We start from the raw sequence: 16866 nt of genomic DNA, 5'->3' as shown, positions 1-16866 counted from the left end.
CAGGGCTCCCAATCTGAACCACTAATGCTATACTGCCTCTCAATATAAACAAGAATTTAACTCGGAACCTTGCCACCATAAAATAGTTTTAGTTAGCCAAGTGAACTGAATTATAGAGAAACGAAAATCCAGATTTATAGCCCTTTTCTCATAAGGCAATTTGTGGAGGTTCTAAAACACTGCAAGAAACACTTACTTTATCATGTCATAGAGAAATCTGAAACAGGCAATTTTGAGAAAGAATCCTATGTTTAGCCAAAAATGCAGAAGGAAGTTCAGCTAATTGAGGCTGCAAAAGCACAGTTATATTCTCCTAATTATACATGCAATTAAACAGAGGTTTCAGATAGGATTACCTTGTTTTCTTCTAAGTTCCTTTTTAATTTTTCTTCCAGGTCCCTGGTCTCTTCTGAGCCCTTGAGTTTTATCTGCTCATAATTTTCACGTGCTTTCTTGAGCTGCTCTTGTAATTCCTGGTACTCTTTTTCAATCTGTGAAATATCCCCCTAAAAGTAAATTACAAATCTATTAAAAATAGCTTAATATGCCTATTTATGATCTTGTTCTGAACTGTCTCTTAAAATAAACAAAGGAGAGTAAAAGGAAGATGAAAATTTACAAAGGAAATGTCACAATACCTCAGGAATTAAAAAAACCCTGAACACTGTTTAGTAAAGCCAGCTATTTCTTAAATACAATTATTCATATTATTGGAATTCATAATGAAACTTTTCACTCTGTATTATAATTAGTTCTGAATATTTATTTATTTTAGAGGGGTTCAATATTAGACCAGTAGATTGATATGTAACTCTCCAAAATTAACATCAAGAACTACTTATTAGGTTTTAAAAACTGCATATATTATTCATATTTTAGATATGAACAGAACATATTAACTTTGGCCCTACTTTTAAGTATTTCAAATGGATAGCTCCTGGTTATTTCAAAGATAAGTTAAAATATTATCAATGAATGTTTTCAGTTATCTGTCCCTTAGACCAGCTTTAAAAAACTAAACAAAACAAAAACAGAAACCATACTATAATATGAAATGTTGGTAAACAACAAACATCACTTATGACACTGCTGAGACTGTCAGCAATCTCACACTTATGTTGGAAAAGAGTATCTGTTTGATGCCATGAACTTCTCCCAGCTTAAGGTGACTCCTGCAGCAGCCAGGCTTTGGAAATATATCCCAGTGGCATAAACCTGTCCATCTTTGACATCTCCTGGACCTCTGCAACACCTTAGCATCTTGCAAGTGTAAAAAGGCAGGGAATCGAGCATTTGAAATTCTGTTAAATTATCAGTTAGAGAACTGTGAACTATGGCCAGGGGACCAGTTTGCCTCGGAAAGTCCCAGTATATGTCTGTCCAGATTGAAAGTTTCACGCCATGAATACAGCCCATGTTTAAATAAAAATTAAATGGTCAACCTTACTATAAACCATTAGCAAAACTCTGGTTTAAGATCCTAGTTACCTCTATTTTCATTCTCAATTCAGCAAAAGGATCAGCAACTCGGTATTATGAATTAATTTATATGCCCCAAATCACCAACAGAGACAGGCAGGAAGTTAAATGCCATTTCTACATTATTACATTTAAACTTCACTACACTTCTGTTTTTATTTTGTTTCTATTTTTTTGCCTTCAATAGGCCATAAAACCAAGCTTTAGGTCTGTGAAGCAACTTCTCAAAGTCCCAGAAGAAAGCAGCAGCCTTTGTCTAGTCTCAATTAAATCATGTACAATAGCCAGTCTCCAAGGTAGCCCCCAAGATCCTAGACTCATGGCATTCATGTCCTTGTACAGAACTCTCCTACCATGTAGCCACATTGGTGGGTTGGTCTACGTGTCTAAGGGAATACAGCAGAAGTGATGAAGTATGACTTCTTGAAATAAGTCATAAAAGCCATTGCTACTTCTGCCTTGGATCACTCATGCTGGGGAATGCCAGGCCCTACACAAACACTCAAGCAGTACTACGTAGAGGTCTGCAAGGCAAGGAACTGAACTGCCAGCAAAGAACTTGCAAGCCATGTAAGTTAGCTGTCTTGGAAGTAGAACCAACAGCCCCAGTTACTCCTGCAGATGACTGAACCCTAGTCAACATCTTGACAGTAACCTCATGAGGATCTCCAGTACCATCCAGTTAATCTGCTCCTGAATTCCTGACCTAGAGAAACTGTGAGATGATAAATGTTTACTGTTGTTTTAAGGCACTAGGTTTTGAAGTAATTTGTTATACAGCAATAGATATACACTCTGTTCATGTGTGTACTGTGATTACATTTTTAAAAGCTTTAGGAAGAACCAACATTCTATTACAACAGGTCTTCCCATCCAAGTACACAGAACACCTTTTCATTTAAGTCTTTTTTTAGTGTGTCTCTCAGTAGCATTTTAAAAGTTCTCTTTACATTGATTTAAGTATTTTATCTTTTTGTTGATATTGAAAATAGAAGGTATATTAGAAGAAAATACTCCAACAGGCTGTTATTTGCATACAGAAAATTATTTATTTTGTATCCAATCACCTTTCTGAATTCTCTTACATTTTGAAATAGATTTTCAGTTGACTATTGTGGATTTTACAGGTACATAATCTCAGCCTCTGTAAAAAATGATATTTTTACTTCCCCTTTTCCATCTTTCTTTCTCATATCTAATTTTGTGAGTTAATAACTCCTAATAACAAATATTAATGGTGACATTTCACATTTAAGCAAGATGGCTTTTGGCTTAAGAGAGAAAGATACTAGCATGTTGAGAAGTATTCATCAATTCCCACTTTATTATCAGCTTTGGTCAAGAAAGGGATCTGAATTTTATCCAATACCTTTTCTGCAACTACAGAGTTGGTCAAATAACTTTTCTCTTGTAATATGTTAAATTATACTAATAGATTTTCTAATTGAATTATTCTTAAAGTAGTGAATGTCTTTATATAATTCCTTTCTGTACTATTCATGTGAATAAGCTTACTTATAAATTAATAGATGCTCATTATACCAATTAAAACAATGAAGCCACTATACTTAGAAATAAAAATATGATAGGAAAAAACTTACTTTTTCATATGCCTCTGTTTCTCAAGTTTCAACAATAAAAACAAAATAATTTTTTTGTTATGTTCCAAAGCTTATTCCATGATAAATTGGTATGGAATTAGCTTGCTACCAAATAGTTCTAGTTCATCATTCCCATCAAGATAAACTGATGAAAATTAAACCTTTCAATAGTTGAATACAATTTTGACTCACTTGTTCTACCTCAAAAGGATCATAAGGTTCAGTATTGACTTCTTGGTGTATTATATTCCAAGATACCTACAGGGCAAAACAAACATTTAAATTCAATCTATCTCAAATGCTCCAGTAAAATAAATCTGTCATGTAATAACATTTTAAAACATGCCCACAATTTTTTCAAGGGTTCCCACCCCCGCCCCAATTTAGATTATGTTCCATGCTTTCCAAGAATATTTATATTAGGAAAGTGTTATTATTCAGAATTAATGTAACTGAAAATAATTTTGGTTCATTACTCTTAATATATTTTTTTCAAAGCTTCCTAGAAAACAGAAAACTTAATGAGGAGTGGGGAAATTCAATAAGGATTTAATGAATTCACACCCTATAAAGGTAGCCACAGAGAAACCTCAATTTATTCTCATACTTGGTAGGAAGAAACTCATATGCATCCCTCCTGTTTCTCCTCCTCTGGCTGTCTCTTTTTAACACCCTCATTCCCCTTGGTTTGGCAGAAAAAGCTGGGCATGTGTAGCCCATACTCTTCCTTTTTTCTCTGGGGAGCGCCAAAACATTTCCCCTTCTTCCTCTTGCTAAGTCCTAGGGGGCAGGCACCCAAGCAAGAGGCCTCCTGGCCCAGCCTTGCTATAGGTGGTAGGTAAGCTAGTATGCTGGGGGATTCACTGTTAGCACATGCACTTTTCTACAGAAACAGCCACACCCTCTTACTGTGCCTTTATTATTATTATTAAGGAGATGCTTTGGCTCCACCTGCTGACTCCTTTATCTTGTTTCTCAATTGCTATAAAATTTGGGTAAGGAAGAAGAGTATTATTTACTGGAACCAAACTTCTTTCTCACAAGATTATCTGCCGTGCCCCACAAAGGGGTTCATGTTTGTAAAATATTTTCAGGCAAAAGCTTTATTAACCATTATAAAGCCAATAATTTTTAAGAATTTCAGTACATATAATGGCAATGAAAAATGAAAAGGAAAATTTAACTTCAGTATTCAGTAAGATTTTTTTCTATTTAAGTCTTACCTGTGCAGCAACCATCTGTGTATGTGGAATATTTGTTATTGCATTGGTACTTTCAGGATTTACTTCACATTTATTGTTAGAATTCCCACAGTGTCCATCATTTCTGTTAGACTCACTTGGGGGTGTATTAGCATCACCTGTGCTACACTGTGACTTTACAGATACTCCCAAAGAGTCCTCAAGGATCTGTGTTTCAGAGACAATCTGGTTATCAGCAGCATTCTCAGCATTCAAATGATGACCCTCAAAATAAGCAGTGGCATTTTTATCTGCTCTGTCATTGGCTACAAAAGATGGCACCACTGGTATTGATCTTTGCAACTGATACTCGGAAGAAATGCTGGTCAAAGATGTGTATATGCTGGTGTACTGGGGCAAACTTGGTAACACATTTATATATGCTGGCGGCGTCTGGTTGATGTCAAATCCTTGAAAAGGAAGATATGTACAATATCCTGTGACCAAGTGGGATTGAGTCCAATAGGTTGGTTTCACATCTTCAAGAACTGGTTTGGGAGAATTAGAGGAGACTCGCTTTTTATTTGCATCCTCAGAGACTGGTTTGGAAGAATTAGAAGAGACTCCTTTGGGTTTTCCATCCTCAGAAACTGGTCTTAAAGAATTATCAGATACCGGTTTGGGCTTCACATCTTCACAAGCTGGTTTGGGAGAATTAGCAGGCACAGGTTTGGGCTTCACATCCTCAGAAGCTGGTGCTGAAGACAAATCAGAAACTCGTTTGGACTTTCCATCTGGTTTAAATTCCCTAGCAGCTGGATTCAGTGGTAGTTTAACTCGTAAATACTCTCCCGTTTTTGAAACTTCTTCTACTTTTGTTTTAATGTTTTTCTTCTTTCTCTTTTTTTTGAGCCGTAATGCAACTTTCTTCAATGCAATACAGTTGTCAATCACAACAAAACGAGGACATCCCAGGAGAAAAGATTTTAGACCTCCTGCTTTTTCTAGTATCTGTCGAGTTTCTTCAGGAAAAAACTCATATTCTTCAGAGAACATCTTGTTACTCATGTCCAAGGGACCATGTTCCTCCAACAACTGAGAAAAATAACTTGGAAAAAATTTACATTTATATGAGTTACTATAAGGAAGTATTTGAAAAAACATGTTTATTTGAAAAAAATGTTTATTCTGCCAATTTCACTTCTCACTGATCTCAATACCTCCCCAACAAACATAAGGTTTACTGCAATCAATGATACTATAAACAAAATTTTGTCTACCCCTTAGAAAATAAGCCTTTAAAAAGCTTTTTTTTTGGAAAAAAGCAAAAAGATAAAAAAGTTATTGTATAAATTTCAATTATATAATCAGATAACCTATTTAAAAAGCAATGAATAAGCAAGAAAATATATTCTGGAAAAATAACAAGAATGCCAATAACAATGTTAAATGAGAAGAGGAAATCAAATCTCAAAAAAATCCAATTTGAATCTGCGTAGAGTAAATCTATTAAAGTTTTTCTGTTTAGGAATGGTGCAATGATTCAGAGGGACTGAATTAATCATGTCTAATCAATAAACCAATATAGTTCAAGATCCAGATCCACAGTAATAAACCCAATCCCTTAGTCTGACTTCAGTTACAAACTGAGTTTGTTCACTCCAGTTCTGGGTCTATTTTCTTTTCCCATTCTTGCATCAGGCTCAAAGAGGCTGCTTCTACCAACTGAATTTTGTATTCACTCTGTAACAGTGACATCACTAGCATGAAAGTCACACCGGGCACCACTACGATGGCTTTTTAAAGAACAAAAATCTCCAGAGGGGCTTTCTTAGTAAATTAATGCTAACGAGGACAACTTTTTAGAAGGAAGGTAAAAACAACACTTCTTTAAACAAAAGAAAATCACTTTTTGTGTACATGCTGCTGTGGATTAAATGCATAGGACAACTAAAAATGATTAACCTCTATTCAAAGCAACTGATAACTCTGATAAAAACCAAATGCCACTTCTTGTCAGCACTACTGCTCTAAATACTTAAAAGTCATCCAAGAATCTCTTTTAATGTGTTTTATAATGAATATTTTTGTTTTAGAATAATCTCTACTATTGAAACTCCCCCACAAACATGTTGTTTTACAAAGTAAGCTTAAACATGGCTTTGCTTTAAGATCCCATCAAACTTCATTTTTTATAGAGAAATTTCTAAAAGCAGAAGGGGCTGAGTGAGGGTAAGGTGAAAAGAAATAAATCATTGTAGTCTCAGGAACAATAATCTTTGTTGAGGATTTTGGTTGATTGGTATAAATAACATCAGCCCCCACCATCTGTCCTAAGAGAGGCCTTTCCAGTCATTGTCAAGCTGCCATCAAGCAACAGCAGAATAACCAATGAATGGTGTATGTGTATTTACTTTTTTTAAAAAATTAAAGCATTCGTTGGACTGTATAGTTTTGCTCGCTACAATGAATACTAAAGAGTATCATTGAAAACTAAATCTTTTCTACCTAGATTAAAATACATAAATCTGAACTGTGATAATTAAAGAACAGAAACCACATGAAAGAAAACTACTTTCAGTAATTCAGCAACGAGATGTCAATCACAGAAGGGGATTAGCAACATAGATGATGATGCAGATCCAGGTGATGACTGCCAAGTATGAATAGAAGTCATGTTCCTGAAGAATATTTTAAGGATATAAAATAATACTCATCATACATTTTTAGGTGAAAATGACAAAATCAAGTGTGTAGTAAAATCATAGTTTATAAATTTTTGAAAATATGTTTTACATATATACGTTTTAAGTCTGAAAGAATACACACCAAAACTTAACTGTGATTAATCTGGGTGGTAGAATTATTCGTAGTTTTTAATTTTTCCTTTAAAATTTTTATTTTTTTAAATTTTCATAATAATTTGTATTATTACTTTTGTAATCAGAAAAATTCTTTTTCAAAGAAACAGAGCCTCCACATTTTTTCTACTAAGTAGCAATGAATTTTTCATACATTCAAGCAAAACAAAACTTAACCCAACGAGGGCCCCTAGCCCAAAGAGAAATGGTGCTATAACCACATTGTGAATAAAATTTTTATAGTTACTGTTATTTGAAATGCAATACAAAATGAACTTTATACTTGGACTTTTCTAGGCCTTGAAAAGCAGTTTCAGTAAGATAAACATTGGATTCAAAATTGCATAAATATGATTTATTCATAATCTAGTGTCTTACAAGGGTTAGAACAAGTCCATCAGCACACTGAACACTGCTGCTGGTGTGGATGTTTAGTGGATATGAAAGGAAGCAAAAGCTGTAACAAAAGATACTAGATACAACTAAGATGATGAGGCTTACACAACCATTTCTCTTCCTGCCAAGTTATGAAATTGATCTTCTCCCTCACTATCTGGTCCCCATTAAAGTCTCAGACTCTAATACGGCTAGTATTTTCTGTATGCAAGAACCAGATGCAAAGAACTGGCACACTGTACATGACAGGAGTAAAAAGTAAATAAAGCTAAGTGCACCAGAGATATTAATAGCTGTTATGTGTGTGCATATATACATGTTTCTATATATATAACATTTTAGTAATTTGATGATGACCAATAGTGTCTTAAATGGTCATAAATGGATTTTGAAATGCCCTTGAATGTCACTGTCAGCACCTGGGAAAGGAGAGAAATGGGAAATATATTTCAAAAAGCATTCCCGTCCTATTATTCTGGGAGTGCTCCTTTGAAAATCACTGTTTTTGATGGAGACAGGGGAAGCCAAACCCAGCTGCAACCAGGTTAAGAGCACGCCAAAAACACCATTTCCACGTGGGTAGACCACCATAGCCACGGCAATTGCCACGGCTGCCATAAAAATGGCTAGTCACTATAGCAGTAGTCACAGCCACTGTGCAAATGGCATGCCAGACACCCCACTGCACTGACACAAGGAGAGTCACCAGCGGAGACCAAAAAAGGAAAAAAAACAGGGCTTCTCTCTCCACAAAACACACTCCAGAGTAACTGAAGAAACATCTGCTATATGATAATAGTGGGGGACCTGAACACACATCTCTAAGTACTGGACAGATCATCTAGGCAACAAATCAACAGAGAAATAGTTAATCTATCAGAAGGACAGAACAAATCTATGGTTGTTAGAGAGGGGAGAGGCAGGAAGAGAGATTGGATAAAGGGCATAAAGAATAAGTCTGATTTGTAATAACAAATATACTAATAAAAATAATAAAAAAAGAAATGAAACTTTGGATTTATGCATCACCTTTAAAAAAATCTCTCTTAAAAAAAAAAAATCACTGTTTTGCACCTGCTAATGATTCTTATTTCAGAATGTCATTTTTATTTGCAATACACTGTAATCCTATCAATGATCATCTTAACTCTCCTGCTATGCTGCAGGCTGCATGATAGGACTATACCTTCTACTTTCTCTAGAATCTGCAATAGTGCCTAACCTTATGTAGTTAATAAATATTGGCTACCTAATTAACAGCACTAAAGTGGTGTTAGGAAAAACTAAACGTGGAATAATTTGCTTTAACTATCTAAATACTGTTAGAACTAGAAAGGGCCGTTAAGAACAAATTGGTCCAATTCTCTATTTTAAGTTGAAATACTAAAGCCAAGAAAAGGTTAATTCGTAGCAATTATCCCAGTGCTCTTGACTCCTTGTCCAAAATGTTTTTACTTTGCTCTTTTTATATATAAAAGTTTAGTTTTATTTTTCTTTCTTTCATTAAACTACCATCATTCTTAAGCTATCATCTGTTTACTTTTAAAAATTCAAAGAATTGTGTTTTGAGATGTACCTTCTTGGTTTTCTATTATCATAAGATACAAATTCTACCTCAGAATAGAAAGAAATCAATCTATTTTTTTCTCACTAAGTGGTTTAATTTTTCTCACAATGGCAATAAATTCTTTAAGGGACAAGCTACTGAAAACTACACACTACACACTTTAGCTTCAGTTTTGGATGCTAGAAGCAAATTCTAGCCTATTTTAAGATATTAGTGTAATTTTATAGCTGTTTCTACACTGTCATCCAGGAGTTCTCTGGAAATATGATTTGCTCAGCATTTACACTCTAAAGAAAAACCATAAACAGGGAACCTAAGAACATATAACTAGATGCAAGTGAAGAAAATGGAATGACCATATTGCTGATGAGTGACAGGATTTTCAGGAGAATAGTTAGCTTTTAAATTAATTTTCTTTTACAGGTCTTAGCCCTCAATTTCTTTTCTTAAGGAAGGCCTCATGCTCTATTATTAATACCAAGGCCAAAATGGTAAGGTGTTTCTTTAAGTTTCCTAAACTCTTTAGTCAATTGTTTTATTCACCCTACTCAAATTTGACTTAATTGTTAAATTTCACATTCACATTTTCAATCCAAAAGTAACTTCTACCCAAAGTTACCAAAAAAGGAAAGTATGTTTCTGTTTCATTAGATCAATGTCAGGAAGTCAAGACTCTAACACAACACAGGGGTACAAGGTTCTATACCTGTACTATTACTCCAGTTGAACAATTACCATCCAAGCTGAAGTAATAACAGCATCCTGGTATCCTTTCTCTAATAAAAGGGTAATACTTCACCAAGCTACATAATTTATCATTGGAATTATGATATGCCAAACAACTGCATCCATTAACATAAGGACAACAAGATCAAATAATCTTATTATTCTTTGCCAAGTGAATACCTTGGAATTCATGATAAAAAGAGTATGGCTGGAAACTTTATCAGTCCTATTAGGACATACTAGGACAGTTTTAGAGGTAGAAAGTATCTCTATTAGCAGGTCAAACTGACAAAACCAATAATCACTAGGACTCTAAATTTAATAATTAAAAATCCTTAATTAACTTTGTGCAATACATGGCAAAAGCTCTAACAATATCCCCGCTCCACCCCACCCCCCCAAAATATTCCTCCCCTCTGGGAGGAATTTATTGTGAACCAATAAATGAATCCTTTAATAAATATGAGACACAAATTAAATAACTTCTGATCTTTAACTGGCAGCCTCATTATAAAATAGTAGTTGTAGGAATGTTAACCTACTTACTCATATGAGACACAAATTAAATAACTTCTGATCTTTAAGTGGCAACCTCAGTATAAAATATTAGTTGTAGGAATGTTAACCTACTTACTCATATAAAGTTGAACATTTTTGTTTTGGGTTAATGTCCCACAGTTTCTTATTGCGGACAACATATTCATTACTGTGTTGGTCATAGAGAGCTTCAAATTCTTCTACATCTTGACGAAGATGATCAGGCACTGCAAACGGGCCTGCAGAATCTGAATTGCGTCGGCTGGTTAAAAAAAAAAAAAGTTTTGTGAACAATAAACTTTTAGGTGAACCAGAAGAATATTAAACCAAAATAAACATAATAATGGTAACAATATAACTCAGCTTTATGTTGCAAAAACAGTACTACCAGAGAACTTAATGCACAAAAGTTACCCTTCTACAATTATATTCAAGAAATATTCTATTTGACATTCTGAGTAAGCACTTCTAATTAACCATTTAGTCTTGCTACCAAGAGCAAATTTTTTAAAACTCTGGGTTTTTAAAAAAAATCAATTTGCATTAGTTATAAACTGTTAAAGAGTTAAGAGACAAATGAAGATTTTATTATAATTATTATTAAGTTAAAGTGAGGTTGAGACTGGTAAAAGTACTAATAAGAAGATTTTTTAAAGACAAGTATAAGATGTTAGCATTCCAAAAAGATGTTGTGGTTTGAGTGTGGTGTTCTCGGGCAAGTAACTCAATTACACTGTGCCTCAGTTTCCTTATCTGTACAATGGACATACAGCACTTATCTCCTAGCGTAGATGAGTGGATTAAATGAGTTTATATATATGTAAAGCCCTTAGAATAGCACCTGATACATAAGTGTTAATCTCAGTAAAAGCTATGTTATGGTCTGAACGTTTGTGTCCCCCAAAATTCTTACGTTGAGACCTAATCATCAATGCAATGATGTTAGGATGTGGGGCCTTTGGGAGGTGATTAGGTCATGAGGAGCCCTCATGAATGGGATTTAGTGCCCTTATAAAAGAGGCCCCAGGGCCGACCCCGTGGCTCACTCAGGAGAGTGCGGCGCTGGGAGTGCATCGGCGCTACCACCGGTTTGGATCCCATATAGGGATGGCCGATGTGCTCCCTGGCTGAGTGCAGTGCGGGCGACACCAAGCCAAGGGTTGTGATCCCCTTACCGGTCACAAAAAAAAAAAAAAAAAAAAAGAGGCCCCAAAGAGTGGCCTCACTTCTTCCACCATGTGAAGATACAGAGAGAAGATGCCATTTATGAACCAGAAAGTGGGCCCTCACCAGACACCAAATCTTCTGGTGCCTTGCTCTTGGACTTCCCAGCCTCGAGAACTGTGAGTAATAAATTTCCATTGTTTGTAAGCTACCCAGTTTATGGCATATTGTTATAGCAGCCCAAGTGGATTAAGCCAGATTATTTTAACTTATAACAATTCTTCCATAAAAACGACTGTGCAAAATTTAACTGTTCTTAAGTCCTTTAAGAAATGTGGGGAAAAAACTGTGTGAATTTTGATCCATAAAAGATCAAATATAATATAAAAAGGTAACTGCTACTCACTAATTTCTTATGTCCATTTGTTTCTTGAAAACTCAGTTTCAACAACCAGATGGCATTGAAAATCAGTTAACATATAAAGTTAAAACAAAACACCATATACAGCTTTCAAGACAACTTCCTCTTCCTATTACAGCAAAAATGCTAATAATTATCAATAGGATATTCTCTTCATTGAATATTTTCTAGATATTTTCCTAGAATTTTCCCACAGTACTTTGCAGATGGTAGGTTCTCAATATATACTTATTAAATGAATGTCATCAGTGCTGCAACTTTGACACAGTTTGAATGAATTCTCAGAGTATACGAAACATGCTATAAATTCAATCAAGATGGATTACGTCGGGTTTTTATAACAGATACACATCTTTAGAAAAGGAAGTTATGGAAATAAAACACAATTTATACTACATTAAATTAACACCACTTAAGGGAATACGTTTGAGTTAAAATAAAGCAAAATTTGTAAAATTACACTTACTTATGGTCTTCACCTGAAGTAATAGTCTCATTATTTGGTGTTACTGAGGTTGTTCCAGACCCAACTAACATAGGCTGGTTTAAAAGACAGAAAAATGACAATCATTTTTCTACCTTGAAATTTCATGAAAGAAAAAAATTTACCATTAAAATTGAGGAACGCTTACATAAACATGCATGCTAATTGCCAATATAAAAGACCTACCCAAATATTCTTGTGAACAAGAACACATAGTCATTAAGTTTCAACAGCCATAAATAAGCTTAAATTTACATTTAGGATAGTTTCCAATACTCAAAAAAAAAGAAATGCAAATTTCACTCAGTTTAAACTCCCAGTTTAGCTAAATTAAAGACATATAGTCAAAAGATAAAAAGAAAAGTTTTCTTGGAGCTTTGAAGCTGCTCTCATCCTCTACTAATACTTGCTCATTTTCTCGCACCTCTGCATCCCCTTATGCCCCCCACGTACACGACAGCCATGAAGAACCCACCATGAGACTTAAAAATAATACCCTACTTATTTCATAGGCCTCGAGGAGAGCCTTAGGTGAGAAAAAGGAAAGGATCCTATCAATGCTGAGAGTGTTATTAGTATTCATCATTTTTATTTTGAGTATTTTATATAATAAATACTTAAACAACAGAAATAATTCCAACAAAAGTTTTTAAATACTAGAAACTACTATTCTGCTCATCTCCTCATAAAATTCAGTTTAGTAGCAATAATAGCAGATGATATTCTATCTAATAAGCACAAGAACTCCATTAACTATTAATAATAGGTATCATTATTATTTTTGTTATATAGATGATGACACTAGGGTACAGGGAAGTCAAATAACTTGCTTACGGTCACCCAGATAATAACAGGTAGAATAAAGATAGGAACCCAGGCCTGACTGATCCCAAAGCATTCTTGGCCACTCTGCGTTATAATCACCCATACAGAGTCCTACATCATAACAATGATTTCACTTGGAAATATCTAGAAAATAAAAAGGACGATAGTCTCTTTCAAGAGTTACTCATATACCAGTGTACTTCAAAAAGTTCATGGAAATATTCTTATCATCTTACAATTCTACTTTTTCATGAACTTTTTGAAGTACCTTCATATAATGTGAATATTGAATTTCCTCAAAATGTAGAAGACTGCCAAAATATCTTTAAAGCCGAGAAAGTCTTTCTCTACAACATGTTTCAAAATATCCCCAAAACTGCTTAAATTCTAATTTGCATATCCAATTATTATATTAGAGAACTTAGACAAGAATTAATATAGAAAATACTCCATACTTTTGAATCTTTTGGCTTCTTTTTCTTGCCTTTGTTTTTCACCTTGGTAGAACTAAACTAAAAAATGGAAGAAAGAAAAGTCAATGAACACTCAAATAGCAGCACTATGAAGCTCAGCATAAAGAAACCATACTAATTTCATAGACTAGTCATAAGTTAAATATATATAAAATGTTTAACAAAATTAACACTACAGTTTATCAGCCCAAGTGCTATGATTTATGATAGAAAATAAGAAAAAGTTTAATAATGCCTGATGTTATAACTAAAATTAAGTTGTTCCAACATTTTAAAATCATTTTCAACAGGATTTATATTATTTCAATTAATTAATCATACTTTCAAGTAATTCTGGTTATATGCTATAATAGCAATTTTATTACACTCCTTTTACTAAGCTGAACTAGACATTTTGCATCTGACCACATGCTGGGGCACAAACACTAAATGAAGAAGCATTCAACTCCCTATGGGGTATGTTAGCTGTGTTTCCATACTATGCTGGGCAATATTTGATAGAGCAGATTAAGATAAAATTTCATGTATAGATAGATGATCTGATCCTGAAAATCATTAAACAAACACCTTTCTCTTTAAAAACTGCCATAATGCTGTTCTTCTATTTAATCACCTTCCTAAACTGAAGAATTTCTGAACTGCCAGAAAGAATACAAGGCAACTACAACCTACTAAGGAAGACAACTCTGGAACTGTTTTAACTTAAAATCAATTTACAGCCACTCAAAACAAAGTCCCTTTGTTTTCCTTCCAGAAAAGCAAAACATTAAAATTTTAATCACTAAAGATAACTTTTCATCTTTATGTCAGGAGATGGCTCAAGAACTCTTCCTTTCCTATTTCTAATATTAACATTTATTAGCTATCAAACTTTATAAGAATTATCTAATTTAAGCCTCAGAGTTTGCTGATTATTGCTCCAATTCCAAGAGGAATATTAGCATTACCCAGAAGTCCTCCCAATTTGGTTCTGGAATGCCACCCGTGATGTAAATAGACACTGGCCTGGGTCCTCCTCTTGACCTTTGGCTAACATGAATTAGAACATAAGATTTAAAGTCATCAGGTAACTTACCGGTGCTTCACCACTGTCTTGTTTCCTTAATACAGTACAGCGGCTGTCTGTAGGAAGATAAGAGATGGTTCTAGAAAACTAAACATTCACATTTCCATACAATACACTAAAGCCTTAAAATTACCCCCTATACTACTAGCAAAAACTACATTCTATTCTTTATTCGGCTTTGACACAAGTTTAGTTTAAAAACCAAGAGCAAAGTGACTGACTAAACGGGAAACCAACTACAAGGAACCACAAAATTTCAATCCAATTCAGTATAACGTGAATGCCTTCTAGGTGCCATCTATGCTAGGCGCTGAGGAACAGAGATGCATAAGACAGTGCGTGCCATCAATGAGCTCATGTTCTACTGCCAAGAAGACAAACAGGCAAACACCTGTAACCCAGTGTGCTAAGTGCCACAATGAAATACAATGGTAACAAAGCTGATGGAGCAATAAATTCTTTGAGAGGCCTAAGGAGGGGTCAGGAAGAGCTCTGGGGAGTAAGGGACATTTAAGTTAGACTTGAAATAAAATAAGCAAAGGAACATGGCTGGAGGAACTGCATGAGCAAAGGTAGGAGGCAGGAAAGTACAAGGCAAGTTTGGGCACAGTAAGAAGAGGGGTGGGTGCAGAGAGGGACACAGGAAGAGTGATGACAAATCCAAACAGATGATGTGAATGTAATATGGAGGCAAAACAAATGTTTCCCAAACAGAATAGTTACAGAATCAGACAGATATTCTAGAAAAGTCTCTAGTGGCAATATGAAAGGAAGATTAGCAGGGAAGGTCTAGAGGCATGGAGACCAGTTTGGAGGCTACTATAATAGTCTAATCATGGAAAGATAACTAAGGTCCTGGCCTAGAGAAGTAGGATAGACAGGAAAGGACAGATAAAAGATAAAGTTTATTTGAACTGATGACAAACTAGTTAAAACAGTAATAGGGAAAAGAAAAAGTCAAGACTAATTCCTGGGTTTCCTGCTTAAAAACTAGACAAACAACGTTATTAACGGAGATAAATTTAGGAAAAACAGGTCTCTGGGAATGCGGTAAGTGAGTTCACTCATTCTGCTTTTAAGGGACCCCATGGCTGTCTACACAGAAATTCCCTAGGGAAATATGTCTCCAAAGTACAGGAGAGAGGCTGGGACTCCCATCAATAGCATTGGTGATGTTATTGAATACTCTGATTTACAAGATCAGTGGGCTTCAAAAGTTTTAAGAAGTATAATCCTTTCTTTAAATGAAAAGAGATAAAACTGAAAATGTCTGGGGTGAGGTTGAGAGGCAGAGCTACTGGACTTGAAAATAGGTGGGATGGCCAGTAATTGGGTTGATGGCTTCTGATTCCAAGATAGAAAGCAGAGGAAGAGTCACAGTGCATACATTGTGTGTTTCAGGAATAGGACACAGGAATCAGGAAGAGTGCACACTAAGAGGGAACTGTGTGCCCTTTTTAGTTGTCTTGTTGTGTGATCCCAGCATGTATTGGGTTTTCTAAGCTCAGTACCAGGATAGCATTTTATCACCAGCAGCAGCGAACTGATGGCAATAAATTCAGTCTATCAAGTAGCATGTCAGGAAGTGATATCCTAGAAAGATAAAGCCATCTATAGATATTTGAGCCACAACAAAATTAAGTTTTTCAGTTTCTTGTGCTGCATTTGAACTTTATAATGTGTGACACTGTTATACAAGGCCAGATCCTTTAATGTACCCTTTAAAACAGCCAGCATGAAATTTAAAAGTCTAACTCCTGACAATATATAGACATCTGATGCTGAGGAAAATAGGGAGAGTGGATTATCATAAGATGTATGTGTACCACAAAATGTAAAAATCCAAAATTGATTTAGAATCTAAGAATATTAGAATTTTGAAGCAAAATAGGACCACACAAATCACTGGCTGCAATTCCTCTCATTTTAAAGATAAGGAAACCAAGATCCAAGGGAAACTAAGGAACTTCTAGTTAGCTGACTGTGCCAAACTGGACTCCATGCCATTACCCAAACAGGTCCTCTAGTTCCCCTCCATCCTATGTCTCTAAGCCCCAACACCCACCTGTCCAATTCCACCTCCAT

At 35.0% G+C, this 16866-nt stretch overlaps 1 protein-coding gene across 2 annotated transcripts in view; it reads right to left on the bottom strand.

Annotated features, from left to right (window-relative positions):
• Window positions 1-16866, bottom strand: part of TTC3 (tetratricopeptide repeat domain 3) — a 115960-nt gene that overhangs the window by 28451 nt on the left and 70643 nt on the right. For both annotated transcript variants that reach the window (XM_063089077.1, XM_063089085.1), the window contains exons 29-35: window positions 14791-14837; window positions 13698-13754; window positions 12400-12473; window positions 10446-10610; window positions 4304-5369; window positions 3273-3338; window positions 357-506 (exon numbers count right to left, since the gene is read on the bottom strand). In XM_063089077.1, coding sequence (XP_062945147.1) covers window positions 357-506; window positions 3273-3338; window positions 4304-5369; window positions 10446-10610; window positions 12400-12473; window positions 13698-13754; window positions 14791-14837 — 1625 coding nt within the window. The remainder of the gene's footprint in view (window positions 1-356; window positions 507-3272; window positions 3339-4303; window positions 5370-10445; window positions 10611-12399; window positions 12474-13697; window positions 13755-14790; window positions 14838-16866) is intronic.

The sequence above is a fragment of the Cynocephalus volans genome, chromosome 1 (genome assembly GCF_027409185.1).
Source record: "Cynocephalus volans isolate mCynVol1 chromosome 1, mCynVol1.pri, whole genome shotgun sequence".
NCBI lineage: Eukaryota > Metazoa > Chordata > Mammalia > Dermoptera > Cynocephalidae > Cynocephalus > Cynocephalus volans.
The sequence above is the reverse complement of the archived record's forward strand: the minus strand, read 5'-3'. Positions and strand labels throughout refer to the sequence as shown.